General features: G+C 41.6%; 3 protein-coding genes and 1 non-coding gene across 4 annotated transcripts; 2 read left to right on the forward strand and 2 right to left on the reverse strand.

Annotated features, from left to right (window-relative positions):
- Positions 1 to 410: 410 nt before the first annotated feature.
- rpl24 (ribosomal protein L24) lies at positions 411 to 4,261 on the reverse strand. The gene is made up of 6 exons (XM_068329819.1): positions 4,221 to 4,261; positions 4,019 to 4,094; positions 3,051 to 3,161; positions 1,999 to 2,135; positions 826 to 889; positions 411 to 537 (listed from the first exon to the last, which is right to left on the reverse strand). The coding sequence occupies exons 1-6, from the start codon at positions 4,223 to 4,225 to the stop codon at positions 457 to 459; spliced, it is 474 nt and encodes a 157-aa protein (XP_068185920.1). The 5' UTR covers positions 4,226 to 4,261; the 3' UTR covers positions 411 to 456.
- On the reverse strand, positions 2,574 to 2,753 carry LOC137605549 (small nucleolar RNA SNORA23). The gene has a single exon (XR_011037758.1). It is a non-coding gene; the product is annotated as a small nucleolar RNA SNORA23 (small nucleolar RNA).
- Positions 4,262 to 4,717: 456 nt separating the features above from the next.
- Positions 4,718 to 9,760, forward strand: cep97 (centrosomal protein 97). The gene is made up of 11 exons (XM_068329217.1): positions 4,718 to 4,838; positions 5,577 to 5,719; positions 5,837 to 5,995; positions 6,123 to 6,224; positions 6,737 to 6,850; positions 6,952 to 7,118; positions 7,218 to 7,382; positions 7,517 to 7,695; positions 7,848 to 8,499; positions 8,613 to 8,688; positions 8,810 to 9,760. Exons 1-11 carry the CDS (start codon positions 4,799 to 4,801, stop codon positions 9,323 to 9,325), a joined length of 2,313 nt encoding a protein of 770 aa, XP_068185318.1. The 5' UTR covers positions 4,718 to 4,798; the 3' UTR covers positions 9,326 to 9,760.
- Positions 9,761 to 10,397: 637 nt separating this feature from the next.
- nxpe3 (neurexophilin and PC-esterase domain family, member 3) lies at positions 10,398 to 15,124 on the forward strand. Its single transcript, XM_068328706.1, has 6 exons — positions 10,398 to 10,692; positions 11,612 to 11,792; positions 11,896 to 12,677; positions 13,698 to 13,768; positions 13,852 to 14,073; positions 14,154 to 15,124. The coding sequence occupies exons 2-6, from the start codon at positions 11,700 to 11,702 to the stop codon at positions 14,708 to 14,710; spliced, it is 1,725 nt and encodes a 574-aa protein (XP_068184807.1). The 5' UTR covers positions 10,398 to 10,692; positions 11,612 to 11,699; the 3' UTR covers positions 14,711 to 15,124.
- The last annotated feature ends 1,321 nt before the right edge of the window (positions 15,125 to 16,445 follow it).

Genomic DNA, 16,445 nt, shown 5'->3' on the forward strand with positions numbered 1-16,445 from the left:
GTTTCAGCAATAATCGGAGTGCTTTTAATTTTTCTTAATCTGCAAAGTGAACAAAGGGCACCTTGGATGTAGGTCATTGTGGCTACTGCACTGCCCAATAAAGCCTGTTTTACACCTTAAGATGTTCTAGTTTGGAAATCACATATTAGCCACATGAGGTGGTTACGTTCTTGTGTTCTTTTGACTCATGAGTCTCTTGAACTCATTGTTCATGATGGCTCACTGCTGCCGTGTTTCAGGTATTTCTGGAGCTTCACACAGACAGCAGACACAATGACTGGATTGACAACATGTTAGTCTTAAACCTGTGTGCAAATTAATATTTGTGGTTATATCCCCAAAGGGTTTACAAGCAGGTTGACATAGGGTTGAAATAATGTCTAGTCTTCAAATGACAACTATCACCAAAATGATGGTTAACCAAAAAAATTTATTCACAATGATAAAGAGTCAGGCTTAGCGCTTGCCACCAACACGAGGTGCGCTCATCTTCATAGGCTTTGCAATCTTGGGTTTCTGCGCAGCCTTGGTGGAAGCCTGGAAAAGAAGCACACGAAGTCCAGAATCATTCACACAATCATTCACAGTACGGCATCGCTTAAATCTGAATGTTGCACTTCTTAAGAAACCCACTGTATATTCAGGAGCAGATCATTTATATTTTTAAAAAGGAAGCACACTTCAGTCTTGTCCTAGTTGTTTGAGTATAACTGGTTTTCCATGTAAATGACCCCCAGTACTTAGTTATGGATTTTAACTTGTCCACACCGACCCCTGATTCAACCCCAGTGAAGACAAACAACCTCTGCACCGTCTAAGACCCACCTTTGCACTTGGAGCAGCTGGCTTCTTAGCGGCCTGCTTTGCCTTCTTGGCCTCCTTGGCAGCTCTGAGTGGGGAAAAAAAAGAAACTATGAGCTCAACTAAACAGTCATGAGTGAAAGATACAGAAATTCCCTCAGTATTAGTGTTCATCTGTAATAAAACTACCTGGAGCGAAGAAAAAAAAAACATGATTAAAAACACCTGAACACAAGGTCAAAGCTAACCCGCCACCATTTTTAAATGACCCGTTTTCATTTTGACATCTGATTGACTTTTCCCGGAGAAGTGAATTATTGCCTTTTTTCGTATTTCCATGTCAGTTACGCAGCATTCAACACACACAAACATAAGAATGTATTGTTTACCAATAACTCTACACTCAAGAGCCTTTAGACGTAAAGACGATCTACAAACATTTCCAGTTTCCTCATCTGGACATCTTCACATACAACAGCCTGGAAAAAAACAAACATTCCAGACACATTTTTAGTTGTCCTTAAATGGAAAAGATGGATAACGATCTGTGCTGTTAATCCTGAGGTGTCTACGAAGGAGAGGCTGCATCTAGTGTCTGGGATGGAGGGAGTGGTGTGGTGATGTTCAGGGTCACAATGTCACTGAAAGTTTGTCCCAAAAAATGCTTAGCATGGGTCAAAACCTGTGAGATGTTTTACAAACTGGTGACTAAAAGAGAGGACTGGGATCAGTGGGAGGCATGTCTGCCTCACCTCCAGAACCCTGGATGAGACACAGGCTCTAACTGACTGATTTATATTCTTCCAGGTATTTTGTATATTTTTATTCTAATTTATTGTTGTTTATACCTCACTCAAACCTTTCTTCTCAATTCTGCCACCTCTTATACAAATCCTCTTTCTCACTAAGATTATTTACACATCAAAGGCACCTTATGCAAATTAAACCTCTATTTTAGTCAGGACATCAATGCAGTACATTTGTTTTTTAATGTTGTGTAATAAAAATGAGTGGCACCCATTTAGTAAAAAAGATCTTTCTGCCCTGTGATAATGACATAAAAGCTGAGATGTTCAAAATGAATTAATTTTTCTTCATGCAAATTAGGATTTGAAATTGAATTAAACTGATTGATTAAACTGCTTTATCTTTGGAAACTTCAGTGAAGGTAGGTCAACAGATATTTTGATGGTTTACCTGATGGCCTGCTCCCGCTGGGCCTTGCGGACCTCGGGCTTCTGGTTCCTCTTGGCCATGATCTCAGCCAGGGAGGCCCCAGTGATGGCCCTCTGGAACTTCACTGCACGGCGGGTTCGCTTCTTTGCCACCTCTTCCTGTTAATGCATGAAGATTTCTTAGTTTATATGTTAAAAAACCACATAACTTGTCACAATCCAACCCAGCCTAACTTCTGTTCACTGAAAGACCAATGAAGGATCAAGACCATCCCTAACAGTCAAATACTCAGCTTTCATTTTGGTTTCACTCACTTGAGTAAAGGGATGTATTAGAAGATTAAAGTAAAAATTGAAATTTGGATTCACAGCTGTTTCCCTATGATTTCGAGTACAGTCCAAATAATTTAATTTTTCAAGAATCAACAATTATAAGCTTGTAATGCATCTCAATTAGGTCAAATTAGGAAAACCCATTCCAAGAAGAGCACAACCTTATGAATAGTTCTAATTCTTGCACACATTGAAAGTATATTTGCCAATATTTTACAAATACTAGAACAAAGTCAGACAGAGCATAAGAAAGTAAGCATTCTAGTATGTAGGAGAGTTTGGAGGCTGGCCAATGGTGATATGTCAAAAAGACGTCAAGGGCCAGTACTATGATCTCCATTCATTCTATGGCTGTAGGTGAGGAATGAGCACTGCTGCCCAGTCTGCAAAACACAGACGAGCAACAACACATGACACAGGTTTACACTGTGCACACCATCCACCCACAGCCAAACTAATATATTCATGTGTAAATGAAAACACAGGTATATGTCAAATAGTAAGGCTTTTTGTCATCAAAATCAAATCCCCATACTGCAGCTATGTAGGCATGTCATTTATAATACAAGTCTTACGATGAATTTAAGGAACTCTTTATTAAATACTGTCTATTAATACAATTGTAATATTCCACATGGCTGTATATACACACTCAACCCAATGTCCAAGTCGAACAACAGATACATACTACAGATATTCTCTAGTGTGGTGGTATGAAGTTTATACAAGTCCATTACTTACAGACTGGCCTTTCTTGTGCTTGCGCCTGTAAAGAACAGTCCAGTTGATCTTTCTTGGGTTCCTCTTGGCCAGGAAGGAAGATTCACATTTGGCATTCAAAAACTGGAACACCTAATTAATTGAAGGAAATAATTAATGGCTTGCTATGGGTTTTTTTATTAATTTTACTATGTCCAAAAACTCCTTTGGTTTAATACACACTTTAGAAAATGATCAAATTCCTCTCATTTGCAGCTATTCTTACTTAAAATCCAGTTGGATCATCCAAATTTATCTCCCCCCATACTTGAATAGGACTTGCATATAATAACAGCCATAATTAAGCACTGCTAAAAGTGTGCATGCAATGTTTTTCTTCCATTACAGGTAAGAACTGATGTACATAAAAACATTCTTAAAGATAGCTCCTACTTGATAATCTGCACAATAGTACAGCCAATACAGCCAAGAGACACACAAAGACTCAATATTTTAATGTTAAATTTTTATTGTATTCTGTAACTCAATAATGTGCCTTTGGTTTTTTATACTTCTTCTTTGCACCTGAGTTTAAGCACTGAGAGTTGTCATTTAAAAAACCCGTTGTTTACTTGTGTATGACATTAAAGCCATTCTATTCTATTTTCAACCATGCTATACATGGCGCCTATTCTGACATTGATATAATGTATATTAATATACATAACACACTGAATAGTGTCCAACTTCATAACGCTAACACAACGTTAACAGACACGTCCTGTGTTTACCTGCTGTATTGTGACGCTAGTAGCTAATGTTAGCAGCTCACGTTTAGCCTCAATGGATTCAGGGCTAAAGGGGCCTCGCCTTTATTAGCCTAGCTATCCTAACTCACACTTAAATCAGGCGCTACGCAGCGACATAACGACACTTTAAACACTTACGCTTTTTGCCTTATCAACAGTTAATAAACTGCGGAAAAGTGATCTGTGATACGTTCACGTTACCTTTCCGTCTATCCTGGCGTATCGGCGGCCATGGCCGGGGTATATTTTATACCCGCTGAAACTGCACAACTCGACCCTGTACACAACAAATACAAATAATCAGTAAAAGAATAGGGGATATATCGACCCTTTCTGCACACAGTATCATTATAATGTGTATATTGACGTTGAGATGGTATTTGATAGTATACCGGACACCTACTTCATGACGGCTACGAGAGGGCACAAAACCGGAAAGGGAGATACCGGATGCGGAAACTAAATTACTAGAGTTAAAATATATTTATAAATAACAAATCTCCCATATTTATGGTCTGGTTATACTTGTGGATAAAAACATTACACAAAAAATAAATTATGACTTACAAGACCGAATGAATGGAGGTTCTTTTACTTTTGAAAAATCTTAATCACACATAGAAACGTCATCACACTAACGACGTCACAACTCTGACGGTTGCCCTGAATAAGAATAGCGCATTATATATTTTTTTTTCTCCTGACAGTTTTTAAGAATGCATAAATCTTTAAAATAAAAAATGAAAAGAAATGTCATTTCTTACACGTATTCTCGCTATTAAACATATTGTTCTTTCCACAATCCAGCTCGCGGAGAGAATCGACGAAAATGTGTAGTCATTTCAAACGGGAAACGTTAAAGAAACTACATTTCCCATACTTCCATCCTTCCCCTCTTGACAAGCGGCAATCAACTGTCGGGACACGGCAGTCTGGCGGTAGGGGAGTAGTAGGTTAAGCTTATGTATTGTCCGACGGTTCATGATGGGTGTATCTGATTTACAGTGTGATGAAAATGCTGGTAAGTTGTTTGGTGGTTGTTTTGGTGAGACGAAGGCTGTTCAGTCTTTCTAAACGATATTCTTTCTAAATTCAGTGTTTATCAAGCTAGTTATTAGCTAATGTTAGCTTGCGATTATGATGTCAAGAGTACTGCTGCTAACGTTACATCAAATGTGTCCGGGCGCAGAATACAGTGGCAGCACTCAGTCAGTTTAGAAATAGCCTTGTTATAAAGTTGAATAGATTTTGAAAGTTATTAAGGTAGGTTGGAATGGGTGCGTTTTTAGTGAAGTCAACATTTGGTAGTCATTAATTGATATAGATTGATTTGTCATAGAAATATACTACAGCATATTACTGTACTTTGCAAACAACTGCATCTATTCAGTTGCATTCATCAAGGAGTCGTTCAGCACATTAAACTGGATAGAAGTGTACCAGAATAGCTCGGAGGATTGTTTAGTAGCATTACATTTGCGCTGTCTGGCATTTTCCATAATGGCATCATTTACTATTCAAGATCCCAGTCGTCTCGTCTACATCCCATTATCCGTCATGGGACTGCTGGAGGCCATAATTTATTAGTGACAAGTAAACTGATGTTTACTGCAGAAATGAAAGACTCTCTGCCCCAGAAGGTGGCGCTATTGGTATCTTTGGCCTCCTTGGACCGCTGTGTGTTGGGTAGCTATGGTGATGAGTAAATGGCAGTTGTGGTTGTCTAATATTTCGTCTCTAATGTCTGTTCTTCCACAAGGACCAGTGGTGGATCTGTCAACCAGCGGTATGCAAAAGCTGGATCCTAACTTCATCTGCTCCAAAGACACTCACACTCTTATCCTGGATGGTAACCATATAATGAAGCTTGATCACCTGGAAAGAAGCCCAGGCCTTCAGCAGGTAGATCATTGCATTAAGACCTATGATCAATCATTACCCTTTAGTTACAGGCTCATAGCATAGTCACCGGTTGCTTTTTCTTACCACATAATCTAATCTTTTTCTCTTATTCTTTAGCTCTCTGTTGCAAGTAACCGTCTGGTGAGAATGATGGGTGTGTCTCGGCTAACGCAGCTGAGAGTCCTCAATCTTCCTAATAACAGTATTGGATACATTGAGGGCCTAAGAGATCTGTCACACCTGGAGTGGCTTAACCTGTCTGGGAATAATATTAAGGTGAGGACAAGACTGATTTTCCAATACAGATGAAACTCATTCTATGTATGAGACATGTCTGCAGAGATGAGGCCAGTATTTTCAGCCCATGTGTCATTTTGAACTTATTGGACACTCTTTTACGAAGGTCATTGAGCAACTCCACAACTGTGTTTCCCTCAAACACCTGGATCTGTCTGACAATAACATATCTGCCATTGGTGATCTGACTAAACTGGTGGCATTAAAGGTGAGTGCTGCCAACTCTGAGGCCAAAAGTGAGTCCGATCTGGTTGGGTCATTCCATAGAAAGTGTCAAGATTGGACCTTGAAATTTTTAAGTTTCATACCATGCAGAACATGTAACACTTGCAATAAAACAAATTATTAATATATTTCAGGAAAAGGTACAATTTTTGAAAGTCTGTTAGTGCGTTATATTTCTTTTTAATTTTTTTTTTCTGGCTAGGAAAATCAAAAGTAATATGGCACAAATTCTGAATGTGGTAAAAGCTAACACCACTGTTAGCATGAAATTCATGACAGGTAATTTTCAATGCCCACTTCTTCCGCTGTAACGGGTCACAGAGTGATGGACCCTATCCTAGCCAAACAGCTCAACTTTATTATGTCTGCCATTCCTCTTTAAATGTTGGAGACCCAAACCTAAGAGTTTTCATGGAATGATCCAACTATTATTATTATATTGCTTTACATTGCCACTTTAATGGATGTCTGATTAACTTTTAATTAACTTGACAGACACTTCTGCTTCATGGAAACAGCATAACAACACTTCGTACGGTTCCTGCTCACCTACCTGCCAGTTTATCCATCTTCTCCTTGGCAGAAAATGAGATACGGGATCTTAATGAAGTAATTTTCTTGTTTCTTACTTGACACAGCAACAATGCTTGTAGTTAAAGTTTTATCCAGGCCTAGTTTCATCAACTGACTGTCTGCTGATCATTCTACAGGTGTCTTACCTGGCACATCTGCACAACATAGAGCAGCTGTCCATAATGAGCAACCCTTGTGTCATGGCTACGCCCTCTTTACCAGGTTTTGATTACCGGCCATATATGATAAGTTGGTGTCTGACCCTGAAGGTACTGGATGGCTATGTGGTGTCACAGAAAGAAGGGTATATGCCTCTCACAAGCTTTTAGTGTAGTATTCAATGTAGTAATTTCATTCAGTTGTCTATAGGAGCAATTATAGTGTTGAATTATCATGATTACAGTCTTAAAGCAGAGTGGCTCTACAGTCAGGGAAAAGGACACTCATATCGACCGGGTCAGCATGTTCCGCTGGTTCAGTACCTGGCCACTGTTTGCCCTCTGACATCATCACCAGCCCTGGAGACAGCAGAAGATGCCAAACTGGAAAAGATCCTCAGAAAGCAGAGGTATAAATCTGATTTAACAGACAAACATCCAGATCATTCTGGACTGATTTCAGCACCACAACAAACCAGCCGTGCATTCATTCTAATGCACAGGTTTGTCTTGAATGAACTCATGTTGAAGCTTTTTCACTCAGGTTTCACCAAAAGCAGCTGTTGGAGGAGACCCGGGGAGGCTGTCCTAGTCCTCCTCGTCCAACTCAACTAGATGTGGAGGGTCACAGTCCCTCACGTGCAGTCCAGCAGGGGGGGGCCGAAAACATGAAGGAAACCAGTGGACCTACACTCGCTGCTGCTCCATCAGTCCATGAGACAGGTAGCTGGAATACCTTGTCACAATGGGGCCGTGCTCGTGAACATTATGTGCTCTTTTTATTTCCTCTTTATAAGCCTCTGTTTAATGGCCGTGTGTGTGTGTGTGTGTGTGTGTGTGTGTGTGTGTGTGTGTGTGTGTGTGTACTGACGCAGAGCCAGTCATGCAGGTAAACAACTGGGTGAGCTGTGATTCTACCCAACAATCACTACCGATGATTCGCAACCCAAAGCCTGGAGAAGAGCAGGTCCACTTGGAGGATGTACAGACGGATGAGGACAGACTCAACAGCAGCATGCTTTCCTCAGAGTCCACCTTTCTCCCAATCATGTCTGATTTGGATCCATGCACGACCCACTCTGAGAGCGAGGATGAGACTGAGACCTTTGAACCCGATTCCCTAGCACCGAAGCGGCCAGTGCAGCCCAAAAAGCACAACACAAACAAGACTCAGCATTCTCAACACATGGATGAGCAACAAAGAGGTCTTGAAGAGAAAGTTATTTCTGGTGCTGCAACAACATGCAAGTCATTGGAAGTCAGAGATGACACACCGCAAAAAGATTTGAAGGCAAGCTGTGATTTTGGTAAATTAGAAATGAAAAAAGTACCAAAGCAGGAAGAAGCTTCTACGAATGCAAGAAAGCCAAGTCTGACTGAAGAAAGGAAGGCAGCGGTTAAAATCCAGTCGTGGTGGAGGGGGCAGCTCACCCGATCCTGCCATCCCGTGGCCAAGGCGGTGCGCAGTGAAATCCGTCTGCGCAGGATGCAAGAACATATCCTCTTCCTGTCTGAGAGGTGTGACAGGTAGCTGACTTTGCTTTCTGTTTTAGAGAGTGCTTCCACTTTATCAGATATATGTCACATGCTAGTGGATATTCTCTAATGCTAATACAAATAAAACTGGGATTTGCTTGCAGGATGCAGCAGCAGTATGAAGAAGAGAGGTGTCAAAGGCTGGTTCAGGAAGAGGCTGTTAAATATCTGTGGAAAGAGGTGAGAGAATCGTCTCGTATCAGTGTGACACATCGATGCACAGTCATTGACTGTCTGCTAGGATGCAGCCTGTTGGGACACTGGACGTGTGTCCACGTCTTTAAATCCTTTCCTCTTGCAGTTCCAGTCGTTGCAGCAGTGGAAACAGTCTGTGGAGCAGCAGCTGACCAGCTTGACTCAGCCCGCCCCCCCGGCTCAGCTCTCCCCTCCTGCTGCTGCATCCACCACGGATATCCCACCCAGCACCAGTGTCTCCGTCCCAGACTCCGGCTTCCAGTCAACGACGAGCGATCAGCCGTCCGTGCAGGAGGACAGCTTCCTGAGCAGCGGGACGGCAGACTCTCTGAAGACGGTGCGGACGCTGAGTCCTGTCGGTAGCCGCCATGCTGCTGGAGGAGGAGGAGGAGGTGACGACCAGGACGGCGCTGACTGCAGCCTGCTGGAGGAGTACCTCTCCTCCGTGCAGCAGAGGGAGGAGGAAACCGAGGAGGAGGTCAACGATAGGACGGGCACGCCGCCGCCTTCCTCACCGACGTCACCCAGACAATCACCAGAGGCCAGCTCCCCGCCTTCAGTGGCAGGAGACGAGCCATCAAGCGCACAAAGAGCAGAGGAGGCCGTCTCTGGTGCCGTCTGAGAGACGACACCCAAAACTGTTAACTGTAAGCAAGACTAAAACTGATGCAGGCTTAAAAACCACGGTTTACTGTGAATGTAACTTTTTTTATACGTCACTGTTCCATCTGTTCTGTTTTATGAGGAGCCGTTGGTCCACAATGTGAAGACATTAATTGTGACGTAGCTTTCGGATGATATTCATAGCATATAACACAGTTATTTTATGATTAAAGAGAGTTCATAGCCTACTGCTCCTACTGGAAACCAGAGGTGAAATCACATTCACTCCATCGACATCTACCGGTACATGGAAGGAACCAAGACGAGTTGTGTTCAATGTAGAGAACTTGTAGAAGTGAAACAACCATCAAATACAGTCACAACTGTTTTTATCAGCTGAAATGTTGCATCTTTATTTTATTTGTAAATAAATTTAAAAGGTTTTCTATTCTTATTTTTACTTGGTTTCTTCTTTTGTTGAAATTTTCTCAACAGCATAGATATTTTGATGGGTATAGTGTGGCCTAATTAATACTCATGAGTCCAGTAATAAGAGCTTAATAACATCAGAACCTTCTGACTGGCTGGAGCACAAAGGCCCAGACTGAACCCTGATGATATTAGATTATACCATACTGTATTTTATGTGTTTGGTTTATAATAGACATCTAAAGAATTTTTGTTTTTTTTACATATATATAAAAAAATCATCTATATATATAAATGAAAAACAATTTGATAGTTGTCTATCGATATATATATTTTTTTTTTTTTTTTTAATTAATTTTTTTCATTTTTGACGTCCGTTCCCGATAGCAAAGGCAAAACTGCAAGTCATTGTTTTAACTGGATTCCTATGACAGTGCAAGAACTCGTCCTGTCGGCTGGAGCTTTTTGGGTTCGGGTCTTTTCGGGCTCGTTTCGATTGATTCGGTTTCTTGTTTCTCTCGCGAGATCGTACGACAGTGACCAGCAGGGGGCGCAGCGGGTCACTCGTTCACAGACCCCACCCCCACCCCACGCCCCCCAGCATCCCCACCTCCCGTCATGAGAAGTGGGAAGGCTCCTTATCTGTGGACTACACCATCTGGGCCGCGTCCGATAGCGATGCACTCTGCTGCGAACCGCCGGACGCGTCGCCTCCTCCCCCGGTTCGATGTCTTCTCCTGTCAATGGAAGCTGATCGAGACGATCGATCCCTGAAAGGCTTGCAGCGCCGGTGTTTCCTTATTTAACAGGGGGACGTGTGGAGGAATCTCCATCCTGCGTCTCTTTGTCGGCTCTCCTGATGTCAGGAATGATTCCAAACTGAAGAGGAGCGTCGATGGTGTCGTAGGGAAATATCTGATATTAAATGTCTTTATTTAAATCAGGAGGAAACAAACAGTAAGTCATTATTACAACCGTTATTACAGAATAATTATTTATGAATTAAGCTTGAGCTGCAACAATTAGAGGAATAATCCACAAGAAATTATTTATTTATGGTGGATCTATTTATATTCTTTTGGGGTTTTTTTAGCAAGCGTGTCAACAAATTCCTTGTTCCAGGGTGGGAAAATGTGATAAATAATTAAATATAAGATATAATAATGAATTCATTCTTTGTAGAAATAATTGTCAGATTAATGTGAGTTGACTGGAAACTTAAGACTAGACATTCCTAAGAGAATCCACATCTCTACTCTCAAACAATCAGAAAATACTTTTACTGCTATTAAAAATAAAATCTCTGTAAACTGTCCATCACAGATGTGGTAGAGTTCAGTTTTAATGCCTGGAGTGTTGTTTTGATTGGCTTTAAAAGTGGAAAAAATTATTCAGAATCCACATCAAGGTCTGGAACCAGTCGAACAAGTCACATATAATATGTGTACAGATAGAACAGACAACACAGTGCGAAGTAAAACCAGACCAATCGCATAACTCCTCTAAATTCTACTAGCAGAGGTAACAAAATAAGCAATAAAATTAAATAAATGAAATATCTAACATACAAAAACATACTATAGAAGGCCTTGAATAAGTATGATGATTTCATTATGTAATAATAATAGGCAATAAAACAATTAACATAAAACACAACTACTATTATAATGTATGACATTTTTTGTTAATGCATATCAAGCCATGAAATGCTTTTTCTCCAGAGACCATGAACTTGTACGCATCATTTCCTCTCATAGAAAAGACCGAAACGAGACTTTCCCTGTCAATTTTCTCCACTTTTCATGTGACTTTCACGTGTTACTTTGTAGTTTTCTGTTTGTTCGTCCTTGTGACTGTGTTCTTTTGTATGCATCAGGCCCCGAGGATGAAATGATGCCATCATCACCGCGGTGACAGCACAGAGTGAAACAGGGCCTGATCATGGGCGACAGAAGGAGGTCACAATGTGCCGAAATCTTTCCAAATTTATCCTCATCTTCCTCTTCCTAGCTCTGTCTGGCCTCATCTTCCTGCTGCGTAACATCCACACGGTGGAGGTGAGACATGAAAAGATCTTTTTGATGATTTTCTCTATGTAGTTTCTGTAATGTGTGTGTTCATATCTGTTGGTGGTCCCAACTTTTCTCATTTCCTCCTCAGAACTGGAACTGCCACACGATTTCTGCCCTCTACCAGCTCCAGAGCAGGATCCAATCATCTTCCCTTGTGGAGGATCTTCCTACTTTTTATCATAACCGCACCTTTTGTGCCCATCTGGGTCAGAAACCCTCGTCTGAGGATGAGCTGGAAGAGCAATACCTTTTGGACTCCATCTCCTGGCCTGGGTTACCACCTCATTCCGCATCGATCGCCCTGCGCCAGACGAGTAACCCCACGCACAGCTTGTTCACCATCCTCCCCACTAGTGGAGGACGGGCGTGGCACGTGGGCGACCAGCTGGAGGTGCTGGTCCAGATGCACGACTTCCAGAGTCGCCCCAAACGATACGGTGGGGATTTCCTCCTGGCCAGGCTGCACTCGCCAGAGTTTGGGGCGGGTGTAGCCGGGAAGGTGTTGGACCACCGCAATGGATTTTATTCTGCCCTGTTCCCTCTGCTGTGGGAGGGGCTTGCACAGGTGGAGGTCACAATGGTGCACTCCAGTGAGGCCGTGGCTGTGCTGCGACAGCTGAGGGAGGAACGTCCCGATCGGGTCTACTTCAAAAGCCTGTTCCGCTTGGGGTTCCTGTCGGAAACCACTGTGTGCAACATGTGCCTCCCCCCCGATCAGCAGCCCCTGTGTAACTACACGGACCTTTACACGGGAGAGCCCTGGTACTGCTACAAGCCCAAGGTGCTCAGCTGTGACACCAGAGTCAACCACGCTAAAGGGGGCTACCTGAAACACCTCCTGACCACCAAGGAGGCGCTGCTCTTCCAGAGGTTTGTACTATACAGGATTAAAACACACACACACACACACACATGCAGAAGTACCCTGAGATATAAGTTTAATCCGTTCTGCAACTGAGCTCATAAGTCAAACAACTCTTATCTCAAACGAATGTTTCCACTTAAACTAACTGAAATAATTTTAATCCATTCTAGACTTGTAAAAAAACCCCAAAAAAACCCTGTTAATAAAATATATTTTATAAACCAACAGACATTCAGACTTTACATGAACATAGTTAATTATATATCAGTTATGTAAACAATGATAAAGTTTGGAACACACGAGCGTACAACACACGGGAAAGAACGAGATGCAGTCTCAGCCGATGTCGTATCCGTATCCGTGTCAAACAACAATTGTTGCAATATTATTGACCACAGATAAATGATTTCATTTTTATGACACAACAGGCTTTGATTTTAAACAGTCACCATTATCATGTCGGGTTCCTGCTAGAACATTTGTGTCGTATGGTGTCCTATCTTCCTTTACGGTGATGATGAGGTCATTTATTTTCACAACTGCGTAACAGGTTTCCTGAAAGAGGGTTTCATCTTCTGTTAGAATCACAATAATAAGAATAACCACGACTGACAGTTGCTTTAGGTTTTATTTAGCTTTATCCTTGCTTGTGTTTCTGAGCACAGGGCTTTGAGTTTGAGGCCAATATCAGCTGATTTGTGGTGGATGCACATTATCGCCAGTGGAAATGTGATTAGTTGTGATTTGATGATGAACTCCAAATATTGTAGACATCTAAATCAGTAACTGTCAGTGAAATAAGAAAAAATCTCATTCGAAAATCTCCAAAATCACCAGTGAGCAGGATCCAACCAGTGTTAAAGGAGGTATGAACCAATCCAATGAGTAGCATCGGTTTTCAGTCCAGACCACAGAGCCAAACCAACAACCACTGATATTCACATGTTCTCAGAAACGTTGGTTTTCATTCACATGAACACGACCGCCGTCTGTTTAACTATTAAATCTATTTCTTTTATCTGTAGTGACGTAAACATAAAAGTGCGCATCCGTGCTTCTGGATCTGATAAAATCAATGTCCTCCCTTCCAGGAAAGGTATAGTATACCTGCATAATGCACCACGTTGCAGCGTGTGTCTGCTTCTGTGTATTCCATCTTGTCTGAATCTCTCGTTTCAGATGAAGTGGATTTGGAAAGCAGCAGCATGAAACCAGAACCCATTAAGCCGGAGACATCTGGATATTATTATGAGGAGTCATGGAGACCATTAAACGGCATCAGAATGCAGCAGTTCAACGACTCGTCAGCCGTCACTCAGTGTCTGAAGAACAAGGTGATCAACATGTATGGAGACTCCACCGTCAGGCAGTGGTTCGAGTACCTGGTCGCTTCTGCACCAGGTGAGACTTATGTCACCTTTTTTTTTTTTTGCTTCATCTGTCATTCCCTCCTCTAACCTAGATTTATTCCACATCCCTAGAATTAAAGGAGTTCAATCTGCACAGCCCTAAAAACGTGGGACCTTTCATGGCGGTGGACGGCACCCATAATATTCTGTTGAAGTACCGCTGCCACGGCCCGCCCATCCGCTTCTCCACCGTCATGTCCAGCGAGCTGCGTTACATCTCGAACGAGCTGAACGGGCTCTCCGGGGGCCCCGACACCGTGGTGGTCCTCAGCATTTGGGCCCATTTCAGCACCTTTCCCGTGGAGGTTTACATTCGCCGGCTTCGCCACATCAGGCGGGCGCTGGTGAAGCTCATGGATCGGGCGCCGGGGACGATCGTCGTGATCCGTTCGGCCAACCTCCAAGCCCTGGACCAGGAGGTGAGCCTCTACAACAGCGACTGGTACTCGCTGCAGCTGGACCAGGTGCTGAGGACCATGTTCAAGGGCCTGAACGTCCTGCTGGTGGACGCCTGGCAGATGAGCGTAGCTCATCACTTACCTCACGCCCTCCATCCGCCTCCAGTCATCGTCAAGAACATGATGGACCTGTTTCTGTCTTACGTCTGCCCGGAGAAGAAAAGCAGCTAACAAAAAAAAAGAAAAAAAATGAAAAAAGAATGATACTGTTATTGAAGGAAACTCAGTTTTTATTCTTAATTGAAGGGTTCTCCTTTCTGACACCCTTTAAAAACATTCTTTTCTGCAAGATTTTGACCTCAAATACTGTTTTATGTTTTTTTTTTGTCTGTTACTTTGAATTCTGAATCCTGCAAAACAAGTTTTATTCTGATAAGCCAAAGATCTTGGCATAATAATTTTTACTGCTAGTCAGTTTGTTACCAAAATGTTTTGTGTGTGTATATAATACATGCAGTATTTTCTGGAGTTCTTTCACAGTGTACTTCATTTCTACCAGTATTTTTTTTTATTTCACAAGTGTTTCGGATTCTGAATCCTTCCAAAGCTAATTGATATTAAAGTTTGTTCTTTGTTGCAACAGATTAACCCCACATGGACAAGTGAAATACAGCTTTCTTAAAATATTACACAGCTACACGGCATTGTTGTTGAGTTTGTACACGTGTCAAGTCTCGATTAAAGAATCAAGGGGACTAAGAACAGAATTTTATTTACAGTTTTGTTCAGCTGGTTTGTCTTTGTGTCATTAACTAATGGTGATCTAGATTTAGTCAATGACAAAACAAGGAGATTTCCCCCTGAACATAAAAGATGTAATTTACCCAACGTTTGAGACAACCATTAACGGTGAGTTTTTAGGAGAACGTTTTGTGAAATTTTATTCTAGTCTCTACCAGAAAATTCAGAAGGAGAATTCCAGGTCATGAGTCTGTGAGCTGACATAAGATAAACTGGGTCTGTGCTCGTATCCTGGTGTGCACGTGTGGAGATGTGTGTGTGTGAAAACCAGGTGTTTCCTGTTATGGAACTCACTTCCCATGACCCAGAGTACAGTTTTAGGTGACCCAGAGGTCACTAGAAAACAACCTTGAAAGCAGATTGACTTCAAATAGAATCATATTTTAACATGTAGTTTTACCACATACAGTACATGTACTGTATGCAGGTACTGTATCCTGACTTGTGAGGTCTGTTTTTACTTTTTGTTCTACATTGATGTTTGGCTGCTGATCACTATATTCAGACAAGCCTCTCAGCTTTTCAGATGCCTGCTTTAAAATCTACACTAATCACGTCATATATTTTCATATTTTCAGTAGTGTGTGGATTTGAGGTTTGACCTTTAAAGTCATTTCCAATTGTAGCTCCTCTCCACAAACATCTAATGAAGAATTCTAAATATGGATTTAATTTTTGTTTGTGATTTTAACAGTTTGATGTGATCAAACACTATATTGTTCAAATGTTCACCAAAGGAAACTAAAATCTGCTTTTCTCTCTAATCATGTTGTTTCTAACTGTAGGATGACTGTAAACTAAGCAGTAAAAGGAGCTTTGGAGCATCTTTCTATATATATAAATAAGCACATGATATTTATATCGCCATGATTCTCATTAGGCTTGAATCAGGATCAGAGGCTGGTGGGTTTTTAAATTATTTTTTTACTTGTCAAGCCTTACATTGAACTGATCGATCTTAAGTTAAAATTTACTTTCATTTTTTCTGTAAACAGGTAACAATTTATGCGTTTTCTCAAAAGAAACCTGACTAACAGTTACACTCGAAATAAACTGTATTCTCAGTCCGAACATGTTAGAAAAAAAGAGACAGTTGATTCTCTAGATGCACCAGAGGAATCTAAGTTATCAAATGATGAGTTTCCATCTTGAGTCGTCATCATGT

Source organism: Antennarius striatus, chromosome 12 (assembly GCF_040054535.1).
Source record: "Antennarius striatus isolate MH-2024 chromosome 12, ASM4005453v1, whole genome shotgun sequence".
Lineage (NCBI taxonomy): Eukaryota > Metazoa > Chordata > Actinopteri > Lophiiformes > Antennariidae > Antennarius > Antennarius striatus.